Raw genomic sequence first — 14014 nt, forward strand, 5'->3', positions numbered from 1 at the left:
TTGGAACTCAGTTTGTGTGGTCCCCCACTTCCATTCATTTTGTGTCACTACCTTTCAAAAGAGGTTTTCACACTTTGTATTTAAATCAGTTCCAGCCTTTTTTGAATACTAAGAAATTTTGTGATAGCAGGAGTTCAATGATAATGTATAAAAAAAATTACATTTTCCTCTTTTGGACTCCAAGGTTTTTATAGGAATTAGCTAGTTTTAAAGGGACACTTAGGTGTCTCATTTTTATTTTTACCCTGAGAATAAATTTCTGAATGACCTACAGTGTAAAAATGTGTTTTCTGTAAGAAGATTGTTATTTTTTTAAAAAATATAATATTTTCCTTCATTATTTGAAACTCAAATTTTGTACTCCTAGTAACCAGAACATTAAATTTACTGTAAATAAAAGTGAAGCTGTTAAATATAATAGGCTTTTAATTCACCCTAGTCAGAAATGGAGGTAGGAGGGAGAGGGGGAAGAATGCAGAGGAAGGTAAAGAAAGCTAAGTGAGAAAGTCGGTATTTTCAATTCTGCTATTTAGCACGTCTATGAGTAGTTTTGGGTTTTTTTTAAATTTGCTAGCAACTTACAGTTTTTATTTTGAAACAGTTCAAGAAATTGGAAAGTAATTTATTTGGCATCTATGATGCATTTTATATAAAATAAAGGAAACAAGTGTCATTCTTCTGCTGTTGAGTTCTGATACCCAAGAGTTTTGTTTATGACCATTGAAATCTAATTTCCCACAAAGAACCCCAGAGTCCCTCATGTCGTTTGAGTTGTCTTATGACAAGATAGAAGTTTGGTTTTGAGTATTTGGATTTGTTTTATTTATTCTTCAGCATGGGAAGGACTTTGAAGCTATCCAGAACAATATTGCCCTGAAATACAAGAAGAAAGGCAAACCAGCAAGCATGGTGAAGAATAAGGAACAGGTCCGCCATTTCTACTACCGCACCTGGCACAAGATCTCAAAGTACATTGACTTTGATAATGGTTAGTATGCAATGAAATGGGCTTAATGCAGAGCTCACAGTCTCGTGAGGGTTGGAGCCCTGCCTTATAGTGCCATCATGGAGGGCAGGAGAAAATAAATAGTGAATAGGATGTCTGTGAACATGTCTTTTTTCATTAGCATGACCATACTGAGGTTCATGTTTTTTGAAAAATACTTCTCAAAAACTGGTATTTGTGCCACTGCTTTTATATGAATTCACCACACCATAATAAATGCTGATCCGACTATTAATAGTGGGGAAGAGCCAGGTTCAAGGAAATGTTTTTCTATTCTCAGGAACACACCTTTGAGGACAGTTGCCTAAATGTTAGTCAGGCATGACTTCATTGAGCAAATTGACTCCAGCACTACTTGGCACTTCTTGGGGGAGGGTGGAAATAAATAAATAGTCCGATACAAGTGTAAATGGTGAAATATTTGCTCACATTTTAAATAAGCCTGAAATTGTATCATTGGTTCAGTAACTTAGGATTCCCAGTACCATATTCCCTTCTTCCCATTCTTTTCCCTCCTTCCCCAGCTTGTTAAATGAAAAGGAAATTGCGAAGTCATATGAACTGCTAGTGATGTTTTGTAACAATAATAGTAATATATTATCACTGATAATTGATTTTTATCAAATACATACTATTCAGTAACAGGCAGTGAGAATTCAGGTCAATTTGCGGGTAGCCTAATCTGAATAGCCGGTTAAAGAAATCTATTTCAGAGTGAACAGATTTTACTAAGACCCGGTTCTTTTGACTTTTTTAAGGTATGAGGAATGTCAGTTCTCCCGTTAGCTTGTTGATTAATTAAAGGTCTCCAGGGCTTTCCTGTCCTTCTGATGCTATATTCTAAGTTGCATATATCATGGCAGTTTCATGGTGGTTGAATTTTTTGGTCTTTAAACAACTCTCTAACATCAGCAAAAATTTGGATGGTAAATTCATCTATACGATTTGTGGTTAGAGCCTCTCAAGTTAAAAATAACTCATTAACGAGAAATGGATATGACTAGAAAAAAGCTGAAGGAATGCAAAGATAGTGTATGATATAGTCTCTTTATACAATTGTTTTGTCTATTCCTGAGATTAGGTTATCTAAAGGAGGACTTACACATCTAAAACACCTCTCATAAGGTGTATTTTTGAGTTCCTTTTTCAAAACAAGAGAGCATTTTAAGATGAAACAAGCCATTAGTATTTTATTTAAAAACAAATGTTACAGCAAACACAGTATGGAAGAACTTTTAAGGAAAAAAAAAAAAGGATGTCATGGAGGAACTTCATCTGTTTCCTGGATAACGTAAAATTCTGTATCTGTACCTATAAGGTCTGAAATCTCATTGGGTGAAGGAATTTAAAAATTAGTGCAGTAGTTTGATTAGCTTTAGTATTGGTAGAAATATGTGTGCCTGGATTTTGAGATTGAATGAGTCTGCAAGTCAGAGAACTGCATTCTTGATGAATAGACAAGAGTGAATATTTTCATCTGATTTGTAAACCACAAGACTGTCTTTCCTTGCTGTCATAGATATTTAGTTCTATTAGCAATAATAATGTTGCAATAATAATGTCCACATCGTGTGTTGATGAGAAAGGAGAAAAAAACCTCTTGAATAAAATGGGTGCAATTCTTCATGTAAAAATTTAGAATTTGCATTAAATTCATAAGGTGCATTCGTGTGCACAGAAGACATTGTCTGTCTTCTGGAAAATTCAGACCTACTTTTTAATTTTCATATAAGAAAGAGTTCTGTATGCATTTTCTTGGGGGCATCTGGACATTTCCTTTGGAAATTGTAAACAGTTAAGTGATACTGGAGTTAGCTTTATTATGAATTAGCTTTATTTTGCATATTGAACTGTTGCATATTTGCTTAAATTCTGTGGAAGCTGCTTTGTTTTTTCTGTAATCTAAAAAATGTTGCATTTCCCAGATATTTAAGTCACCAAAAGGAAATTGGTGAACCTGTCTCATTATAGTGTTTCTTGAAACAGAACTCAGTCTTACCTTTGAGATATTTGTCTCATCATTGAAAATACAAATCACCTCATTTTCAGTGTTGAAATGAGGATCTGCAATGTAGCTGTGTATGAGTATCTGCAATCTACATCTCACTTACATCTTTTCTGCTTTTCAGTGTTTTCTCAAGGGCTGAAAAAATCCTCCCTGGAGCTTTATGGCTTAATCTGCTATGGAGAACTGAGGAAAAAGATTGGGGGATGTGAGTATGAATGACTTAAAATCATTTTTATATGGTAGAATCAGAAGTGTCTACCCTTGAAGTCGGCAATGTCTAGTACAGTTTCACTTTTGAGTTATTCAGAATTCTGTTGTAGTAATCTGTGGTATTGTTTTTTCATTAAATGTATTTTTATTTTTAAAGACCTTAGTCTGTTGCATTAGTCCCCTTTTTCTTTGACAGATTTCTTTAGCTTTTGCTATCTGTGGAATGCAGTGCATGTAATACCCACAGATGACAGGTGAATGTATATGCAGCTTAGATTATCTGTCTATTTTATTATTCTTGAAAACTAAGCAATTAAATGTGTAAATTATATCATTTGCACCCACAATTATTTCTGCCTATGCAATCAAAATCTTGGATGGTGCCTTTCTCTGAGTTATTCTCTACATCTTCACTTATTGAACCCTGAAGATGGAAAAACATTACGAATCATAATCAGAAATAACAACTTTACTGGCTAACCAAGATGCATTCTGACCTTGTCAATCCCGGAGGCTGGTTTGTCCGTAAGGATGAGTGTAGATGGATGAGTATATGCTATAGCAATGCTCCCCGATTAACTGGAATTTGATTAGTTGCGTTAGCAAGATATCTGAGCTTAGGCTTAGTACCATGTTCATAGAATCATAGAATGGTTTGCGTTACAAGGGACCTTTGAAGGTCACGTAGTCCAGCCGCCCTGCAATGAGCAGCTACATCTTCAACTAGATCAGGGTGATCAGAGCCCTGTCCGACCTGGCCTTGAACACTTCCAGGGATGGAGCATCCACAACTTCTCTGGGCAACCTGTTCTAGTGTTTCACCACCCTCATCGTAAAAAAAGTCTTCCTTATATTTAGTCTAAATCTACCCTCTTTTAGTTTAAAACCATTACCCCTTGTCCTATTGGAATTGGCCCTATTAAAAAGTCTGTCCCCATCTTTCTTATAAACCCCCTTTAAGTACTGAAAGGCTGCAATAAGGTCTCCCTGTAGCCTTCTCTTCTCTAGGCTGAACAACCCCAGCTCTCTCAGCCTTTCACCATAGGAGAGGTGTTCCATCCTCTGACCATTTTTGTGGCCTCCTCTGGACCCGCTCCAACAGGTCCATGTCTTTCCTGAACTGAGGACCCCAGAGCTGGACGCAGTACTCCAGGTGGGGTCTCACAAGAGCAGAGTAGAGGGGCAGAATCCCCTCCCTCGACCTGCCGGCCATGCTGCTTTTGATGCAGCCCAGGATATGGTTCCCATGGTCTACGGCTTCCAGTCTAGAGAGGGCTCTAATGTGGCTAGCTTCGAGAATGGGCAGAGGAACATGCACTGTATGTGCTGGTCCATGCATGTATACCTTCTTATCTGTGTATTTTTTTCATTTGTCCCCGAGCTTTTTGTAGAGTCAGTGTTATCATAGTGCAGCTTCTACATGTTTTGTTTAATTTGGGAGACATGGAAAATCATCAAAATACTTTCACTTCATTGTAAAGTCATACTAGTTGCAAAGTGAAAAATACAGGAAAACTTTAGTGAGTGGACGTATACAATTCCTAATAGAATCGTGGTATTTTGGCAGAATTTTTTTTTTGCTATATTCTTTCCTCACCTGGGATTTTTACTGTAAGGTGTCATGAATGAGACTGTTGTGAATGTTCACGCTGAGTTTATTCTGTTTGTTCGAACATCTCCAGTGTGTTAATTCATCTTGGAGAAGCAATTTTGAAGTGTTTCGTGACAAAGAAGGTGCAGAGGCAAGACAGATTGCATTGTCAGTAGAAATCAGTATTAGTGTTTCTTCCCTATATCCACATCTTGTCTTAAAAGCATCAACAGACCCTCCTTGCTATGACTGGGAATAAGGTTTCACACAGTCACCATGGCAATGCATGCATATTCTGTGCTTCTGTCTTTTTATAACTTTGGTACTTCGTTATGTATTTTACCCACTGTCACTTGGAAAATTCTGGTCTCCAAGACCAAATGGGCTTAAGCTGCAAGCCTCTACACCCAGTTTATGAGAGGTCTGCTCTGTAGCTAGTGAAAGTAGTTTCTTTCTCTCTCTCTCTCTCTCTCTTTTTTTTTTTCCCTTTCCCTCTTTTCCTCTTCTGTGGTATTCACCCAGTCCCGTCTTCCCAGAAATTGAGATGACTTACATAGAGCTATTGAGACAGGAAAGCATGTGAGGAATACTTTCAGCATTGCCACAGGGAGGTTAATTGTTCAGTAACTAGATCTGGGCCTAACTATCATAGGGAATATAAATCAAGTTACCATAATGTCCATTTTAAAATATGCTGTATAATGCATAGAAGAAAAGTGTGGGTTACATGTGCATTTTATTATTTTTATTTACTTTTTTTTATTGCATTCAGCGCTGTGAGGGCTTGATGCTCTTTCATTACGCTGTGCTGCCTTAGCAACAGAGATAGCAACAGGAAGATGAGGAAGCTTTTCTTTTTAATACTGCAGTGTCAGGTTAACACCCAACAACCCAAGATGACAGTAGCATCTAAACTAGGGTCATTTAATCCATGAGTAAAATGTAATTTTCGTGGCAAGGATCGTGTAAAGCTTGCACATTATGAAAATAGAAACTTTTCAGAAAGGGTATGTTACAGCACATTTATGCACATTAGTCCTATGTGAGAATAAAATGTAATAGCTTTGAAAACCAAACAGGACACAAAAAAAGGTCATGACTATATCACTTTAAATCCTAATTCAATGTGTTGTCCCATTTCATGTAAAGGTATGGATGACAAGAACGCAGCTAAACTCAATGAGCTCATTCAAGCCGGGTAAGTAATAACTTCTTCCTGAAACTCTTAAAACTGGGTTGTTCAGCAGCTTGGTTGTTGAATTGGTCATCCAGAGTCTAGGGGACATTTCCTGCTTTTTTAGAGCTGCAGTTTGACATTTTCTGTTCTTAGTTTGTTTCGTATGGGTCTTTTTGTCCCCTTTTCCATGAAGCCATTAATTCTTATTAGTAAGAAATGATGGGTGAAGTTTAAGAAGGTAATGAAATGGGAATTCTTTACAGAAGTTACGGCATTATAACTATGTGATTCACTATAGGGAATATAGAATCATAGAATCATTTAGGTTGGAAAAGACCTTTAAGATCATCGAGTCCAACCGTTAACCTAGCGCTGCCAAGTCCACCACTAAACCATGTCCCTAAGCACCACGTCTACAGGTCTTTTAAATGCCTCCAGGGATGGTGACTCCACCACTTCCCTGGGCAGCCTGTTCCAGTGCTTCACAGCCCTTTCGGTGAAGAAATTTTTCCTAATATCCAATCTAAACCTCCCCTGGCACAACTTGAGGCCGTTTCCTCTCGTCCTGTCGCTTGTTACTTGGGAGAAGAGACCAACCCCCACCTCGCTACAACCTCCTTTCAGGTAGCTGTAGAGAGCGATGAGGTCTCCCCTGAGCCTCCTTTTCTCCAGGCTAAACAACCCCAGTTCCCTCAGCCGCTCCTCATAGGACTTGTGCTCCAGACCCTTCACCAGCTTCGCTGTCCTTCTTTGGACGCACTCCGGCACTTCAGTGTCTTGTAGTGAGGGTTCATCTCCAAGCAGTTCTGCCAACAGTGCTCATGAGTCCTGACTTTCAGATGCGAAACAACACAGTCCAAGGCCTCAGCCCTGCAGTCGCTTCTGCATCTACTTGACTTTAAGAAGGAGTATTCTCTTTCACTTCAAGAAGGATTATGGGATTTGCGGGTTCAGTCTTGGCAATGAACTTTTAGAATACAGAAGGGGTTAGAAGTTGCTGTACTATTAGAAACGAGGGAATACCTGATATACTTGTACGTAAAATTTTCTGAAGTAGTCCTGCTTTTAGAATTTGTGTATTCTAAAGTGAAATCTCTTTCAAAGGATATTATTTTAAGGAATGTGATCATTAAGCAGGCATCACTCAGCAGGCATTGGTTTGTCCTAATCATATCTTTAAAAGCTATTTGAAAATAGTATTTTCTGTCTGTTACAGATACCTTTTTACTTTTGGCATTTGTGCTTTTAGGGTGCTTCACTGCAGCAGACAAATTATTGAAGTAAACTTTACTGTAAACAGGAGGAAGAGTTTGCCCACTCAGCAGCTGCTGACGTTTTGACTTTACCTTACATAAAATGGCTACTTGTTGTTGCGCCTTTCTGTTGTTCACAAACTGAGTTTCCAAATGAGTTCCTTACAGTTTGTTAAACTTTCATCTCCTGGGAGATGCACTGTGTACAGTGTACTGTTGTGTTGCGAGTCTTGAATGTGATTATTTAGGAAATCACTTGTTCATTCTTTTGTTAACTGCAAAGTTTGAAATTAGAAGAGAAATTGCCATTTGGCTTGGGTTTTGTACAATTAAGAAAATCTTAGCAGTAAGTTTTTTCATATAACAAAATGCTACTTAAAGCAAATTACTTCTTTAAATTGGAATTACCAGTTAAAATGGGCCTGGGATGAGCCTTTTTTCCCTAGTGCCCTGAATATCTCTAGAGTTCAGGATATAGGCAGTCATTTTGGTCTCTGTGTTGTACTGGAGAACCTTTCTAATACTGTGTCATCCAAATAGACTAAACCGTAATAAATGAGACTGATGACTCTTAGCGAGCTGTAGCGTCAGTCTAGCACTTTGCATGATTAACGCCTTAGTTCTTCTAATTAATTGTTAATAAGGGCTAATGATTTCTATGAAGTGTAGGTGTTTATTCTATAAAAGCCAGTCTTGTAACAAACCATTTTGAAAACAGGAGTCCTTGCATTTGAAAATATTAATGCTAATCTTCTAACCAAAAACTAGAGTGAACATAATATTAACATTCTTAGGCAGTTCAGAAATAGTTGCTCTTGCATAGGCTTGTTGTCTACCAGATGGAAGACACAATGAAAATAAAAGTATTGATTGCTGTAGTCGTGGAAGAGTGCTGTAGTGCCGGGGCGAAAACTTCCATGTGAAGTTTTTAACATTTTTTTTGTCAAATTTATGTGTGTTGTGTGTTCTTTCATTTACTGAACAGTGTACTTTGCTTGTTAGCTTCTAAACTGTGCCGTTCTCACTCAGTATTCGGGGAATACAGTAGTTCCTGCTTCTCTTTTAGGCCTATCAGCAGTTTCGTATTTGTTTTCTTTCCTCCAATATGATTTTTCTCCTAGATTTTGAGATATATATTTAATATCTTTTCCATAATATACTTACGTTTTTCATGCTTCTTTTCTTGCTTTTCTCCTAGGTTTTGGTGGGTGGGGTTTTTTTTTCCCCTCTATGCCTTTTAAGCACAGCTACAAATGCAGCCAGGAGCTTATGATGCTGATCCACTGTTCATGTGTGAGCTGCTCTGTGGTAGTAACAGATAGTGGTATCTGCAACCCAAGGTGCAGCTGAGCAGGTGGTAGACAAACTGATCAGGAGCAAATGCCAGGAAGCCTGACTCAATAATAAATGCTTTATGACCAACTAGTTAGGCTCTTTAAGAGAAATAGAAAATAGGAAAAATGAACAGCAGCGCTTTTCTTCTTCCTTCTTTTTCTTGATCAAATTAGCTCAGCTGTTCTAGGTGGATCAAATAGCCTTTTACGCATTCCGGCCCTTCTTTCAGTCGTCTTCAAGTCATGCGATGGAACAATTTCCACCAAGCTTGTCTGTTTTGTATAGTCATATCAGTTAATCTAAGAAGAAATAATGTTTCTCCCCACAATGCCCTTCTCACTTATACCCTTACACTGTCAAAGTTTAATAATAATAATAATAATAATGCTATTTCTGACTCTTCACTTGCATGCAGCTACTTCAAGGGCACATTTGATAAAAAGGTGTTGCATTAGCTAAAATCGAGATGCAGGAGGAGAGGCTCAGCTCGCACAAGTAGTCAAAAGAATTTGCTGTCCCAAAGTAGTGTAAATTTGCAGTTTAGCAACCTGTTTCAAGGTGCATTGAATTATTGGATTTATTTTCACTGGTGGATTTTGTATTAGTGGATTTTTTATGAGGCTATTATGAAACTGTGTTTTCCGCTGGAACAGGAGGGAGCATCTAGGCATCTCTTCACTAAGCAAGGAAATCATTACAGCAGTTCTGATTGCTGTAATACTGTAATTAACTCCTTGCAAGAACAAGGAAGACAATAATTTTGGCATGTTCATGCAGCAGCATTGTTTTCCGTACAGCCGTTCTGTCACATTCCCAGACTTTGTGTTTTCTAGTGGTTGGGTGCATTCGTGCATCCTATCATCTCAACCTGAGCTTTATAAAATTACTTACTGTGATGAACAGCATTAGTGGTAATAGAGTAAATGTAGCTTTCATTGAATCACTGTAGTTAAAGGCAAAAGGTATTTGTTGTGAATTATGAGGATGTGTTACTTTAGCATAAAACTACATAACAGGAAGAGCGATTTCTAGGCGCTACAGTAAAAGTTGTAGACTTTTAGCCCTCAGCTGTTTTTTCAGTTACTGTTCTTGGAGGAAATAATAATAAGCACTGGACAAAGAAATGTAATATGTATCTAGAGTTTTTATTTACTGCAAATTCTCTAGGTTCTACCAAATCCTACAGGTTTTGTGCCAGGCACATATATACTAGGCTGCCACTTCTGACTGCTGGCTGAGACCAAAGTTTGGGCACGTGAAGAAAAGTGGAGATTCTTCACCTAAAGATTCAGACCCAAGAGATAAGTTGTCCAAACACTGACCAGCTGAATTTGAGAGCAGCAGCATTTGTAGTTGGTTTCCTGTCTTTATACATTGCAGTCCCCGTTAACTTGACATAAGTGAGTATAGGTTGATTCATACTGATCTTATCCTCACTTGTGTTGAAATTTGGTTTATCTACACACACACACAAAAAAAAGGGTGCTAGCTGCATAGGATTAAACTTATTTTCAGGAGATTTATTTTCTAACAAATGCTGATTTTCTGATAAAATCATATCTGCGCTTTAATATAATGACAAGAGGATATTGAGCCTCATGCGTTAAGGCTAAGGTGTCCTTTGCAATGACCAGAAGGAAGTTTTACCTTTTGTTGTTACCTTCTGTCATTGACTAGATATCCACAAGCGTTACTGTGTCCTCCTCTAAAAGTCTTTCCACTGGCAGAGATTGACAGTTGTACTTGGTGGGACCCTCTATCTTCAAACAATTCAAGTTTCCAACAATTCAAGTTGGGGTTAAGTTGAAGGAGGAAAGGTAACAACAATGCTTCTGTTACAGCAGCTGTAGTGTTGTCTGCTGTTGCAGATGTGGAAATAGGAAGCACTGTTTAAAACCGGGCAAGTAGCTCTTAGGTCTTTTTATTTTTTCTTAAGTAGCACTATTGGTAGTTTCCCCTCAGCACTTAAGAGCCTTTTCTCTTCATTAGGTGAGCCATCACTACTACTGTGTCAGAGCTAGTTAGAAAGAGTGAGGGCTAACATATTCCCTCTAGCTTCTGGTAGCTCAGTGCAGATTGAGGAAATCTGCCCTTCTAGCCTTTGGATATTCTGAATTCTGTAGAAGTTCACAGCTTAGGAACTGAAACTTCTGAGCTGCTCACCTCATCAACTCCATCTTCTCAGGTCTGGCTTCACTTCTGCTGCTGTTTTGTGAATTTCCCGCTTAGCAGCGCAGACAAGTGCTCTTTCTGCCTAATGTTGTCTTCCTTACAGCGTAGGAAAAAATAAGATCCTGCTGTAGGAATATTCTCCATAATTTTCATTTTACTTGCAGGGACTTGTGTTCAATCCTGCTGCTTCTATGCTAGCTGATCTGTATTGCCTGAAGTATTAGGTAGTAAATACTGCCATCAGTAACTTTGTTGGTCTCAATGCCTGCCTTTTAAGTCTCTAAAAAGAAAACAGGGCTGACTGAGTGAAGAAATCAAGTAGTTCTACTGTGTGAAAACAAAAATGGCCTCTTGCTTTTAAGGATCTTTATAGCTGTTAATGTGGTATTGAAGCTAAAAGCCAGTGAAATCATACTGTAAAAATTACTTTGTTCAGATTCCTGCACAAGCTGTTAGACCTCATTTCTGCAACAGATGTGGTGTTGATATTCCAGAATGGAAGACTCTTCAAAAACTTTAGACTTTTTCCTCCCATAATTAAGTTAGGAGTTTAAAGGGGAGACTAAAGAAAAACCACTTGTCTTTTATGAAGCAGCTGACTCTGAGGGTACTCTTCAACTGAAGTAACATAATTCTGATCCGCTTTATAAAATAGCAGTCCCTCCCTAAGTGGACAGCCCAATGTTTCATGAAAGTCTGAAAGAGGAGGGTCACAAGAGTAGCATTTCGATAATGAAAAGTAAGGTGACAGAAAAGATTGAACGCTCTTGTGAATCTGCACTGCAAACCCTTACATTTCTTTGTTCATTCCTATAGCCATGATTGTATTTGACTCTGTGTCCCTAATACGTATGTATTCACAAACTTTTGTTAATGGTCCCTGTAAATACTGCTCTTTCAATGTGTTCAGGGCTACGACTGTTCGTTACAAAGGCAGAAACCTTCGTATCAAAGCTCCGATGTGCAGGGCTTTGAAGAAACTCTGTGATCCAGATGGTAAGTAAGAGACGCTGGAACGTGAGAGAGTTTTAACAGATGGTCGGAAAAATATGAGAGAGAGTAGGCCTGTTTTGATGTGTACATCACTGGCAGGGGAATTTGTGCTATTTCACATTTGTGTTGGGCACAGATACGTCGCTATTGTCTTACTTATCCTGTTTGCTTGTATAATCCCAATACTTTAGGACCTGCCCAGCTCTCTAACTCTTGGAGTATGTCACTAGCTAAATTGAAAAGGAAATAGCTACACCAGACAAGATCGCCACTGCTTTACCAGTTGTGCGTTCACTATATGCGAAGTTCTAGTCCCTTGTACCAGTGAATAAGCAGTAGTATGTTGTTTAGCATTGAGCATTTTTGACGTTTTTTTACCTTCTGCAGTTCAGCTATGTGCGAAATTTTTTTTTATTATTTTTTTCTTCTTCCTCTTCCTTCCCCCCCAATAAGTAGCATCAGTGCAGTTTAGAGGTCTGAAATACTGTATTTGTTCAAAGTTGCCAGCCACCTGATTTTGACACTGCCTGCTCAGCTGGAAGCTCCAGTACCACTGCAGTGTCCAAGGAAAAAAATAAACATATTGGAACAGGAGGTAATCTAAGGAAGCAGGCTCCACTGGTGAAGCTGAGCTGCCTAAGTTGTCTGTAGGTGATGCTGATGTCTGTGATGCTTTTTTTCATGTAACTGAGCATATAGCATTGTGACTGAGTTGTTCCTTGCTTTGACCCATGCCCTCTGTGCTTCATCTCCCTTCAGGTGTTAGCGATGAAGAGGACCAGAAGCCAGTACGTCTTCCTCTCAAGGTCCCTGTAGAGTTGCAGCCACGAAATAATCATGCATGGGCTCGAGTACAGAGTCTTGCCCAGAATCCACGGCTTAGGTAATGAAAAACTGATTGTGGTACTCAGAATAGAATAGGGAAATACATGAGCGGCATTCTAGCATCTTCCTCTCTCTTCAGGGTTCTCTTTGCCAGCTGGGCAGTTCATCTTTGAAAATGCAGTTTGCCTAAATGTACTTATTCTGAAGGCTTTCTCCAGCCAGAGTTGTTGTAAACATGAGATATTGGACTTGAAAATTAGATTACCATTGTTCTTTATATCTTTTAATTTGAGTAATGATAGGAGCTACTAGAGTTGGAGATGAATATACTTTGTGCCACTTACACCCAGTTGTCAGAGCAGAGTGCAAGTAAAATGGAGATATGCAGCACTAGTTCTACTAAAATTTGTATTGAATGTGCCATGAAACAGAGGCACAGGGGAGGGAAGTAAAACAACGGTCAGAGGCGCCTGCACCAAGACTCTGAACATGTCAGCTGCAACACAGTGATACTAGCAGAAAGGAAGGTATCTGTAGCTTGATCTCCTCCCTGCAAAATGTAGTTGGTGCTGTTGTTTCAGTGTCATCAATGGCTGTTCATCCTAGTACTTACATCTAGTCCAAAACTCAGGGCTGAAAACACGAGGCCTCTGTGATGTTGCTTGTTCTTTCAAATAGAGTACTCCAGTATAATGACCAAAGATCATGCAGAGAGGATAATGAAGATTTTTAGCATTAGGTTTATTTTGTAAAATGCTTTGAGAGCAAAAAGTAAATGTTTGGGGGTTTTTTGTGCCCCTTTTTCTTTCTACACTTCATGTGGTAGCTTTGTGCCTTGCCTGCACTTTTGCAGTTCAGCTAAATCTTGCCATCTTTTCCTATCTTCTTCCGTCTGGGGAAACTAGTATCTTGAATCATGGCAATCAGATTTAGCTGATAGGCTTTTAGATCTTTCTCAGTTGTGAGTTACCTAGATTTTAAAGTTGCGGCATAACATATGTTTTTGTTTCTCTTGGTTTTTTTTCTTAGAGCTTGGGAGTGGTAGGTGTGTTCTCTGTGCTTGTATTACAGAATGCCAGTTTCTTCCCTAATTCCCATTCTAGCATCAAGGCTGTGGTTTGAACTTCTGCTGACATTTTTTCTCTGTTCCCTTGCTTTGTTTATCTTGCATACAGGATGATTGTGGAGTTACATCGGAAGGTCTCCAGCCTCATTGAGTTCCTGAAACAGAAGTGGGCTCTCCACGAAGTGCGTATTGTATCCTTTTTCTGCTTAGTCTGTTCTGTATACTGTGTCCTGGGAGCAATTCCCTTCCTATTCTACGTTCATTTTGCATCAGAAGTGTGATTCTACCTCATAAATTTACCAGCACCTGCTTAGTAAAGGTAGAGGTCAGTATCTCAGCATCACTAATGGAACCTTTCATGGGAAATCCCATAGTATT

General features: G+C 38.7%; 1 protein-coding gene across 1 annotated transcript in view; it reads left to right on the forward strand.

Moving 5' to 3' along the window:
* Positions 1 to 14014, forward strand: part of CRAMP1 (cramped chromatin regulator homolog 1) — a 46787-nt gene that overhangs the window by 13876 nt on the left and 18897 nt on the right. The window contains exons 4-9 of the mRNA XM_050905746.1: positions 835 to 988; positions 3136 to 3219; positions 5965 to 6013; positions 11663 to 11748; positions 12505 to 12628; positions 13746 to 13827. Coding sequence (XP_050761703.1) covers positions 835 to 988; positions 3136 to 3219; positions 5965 to 6013; positions 11663 to 11748; positions 12505 to 12628; positions 13746 to 13827 — 579 coding nt within the window. The remainder of the gene's footprint in view (positions 1 to 834; positions 989 to 3135; positions 3220 to 5964; positions 6014 to 11662; positions 11749 to 12504; positions 12629 to 13745; positions 13828 to 14014) is intronic.

The sequence above is a fragment of the Gymnogyps californianus genome, chromosome 15 (assembly GCF_018139145.2).
Source record: "Gymnogyps californianus isolate 813 chromosome 15, ASM1813914v2, whole genome shotgun sequence".
Lineage (NCBI taxonomy): Eukaryota > Metazoa > Chordata > Aves > Accipitriformes > Cathartidae > Gymnogyps > Gymnogyps californianus.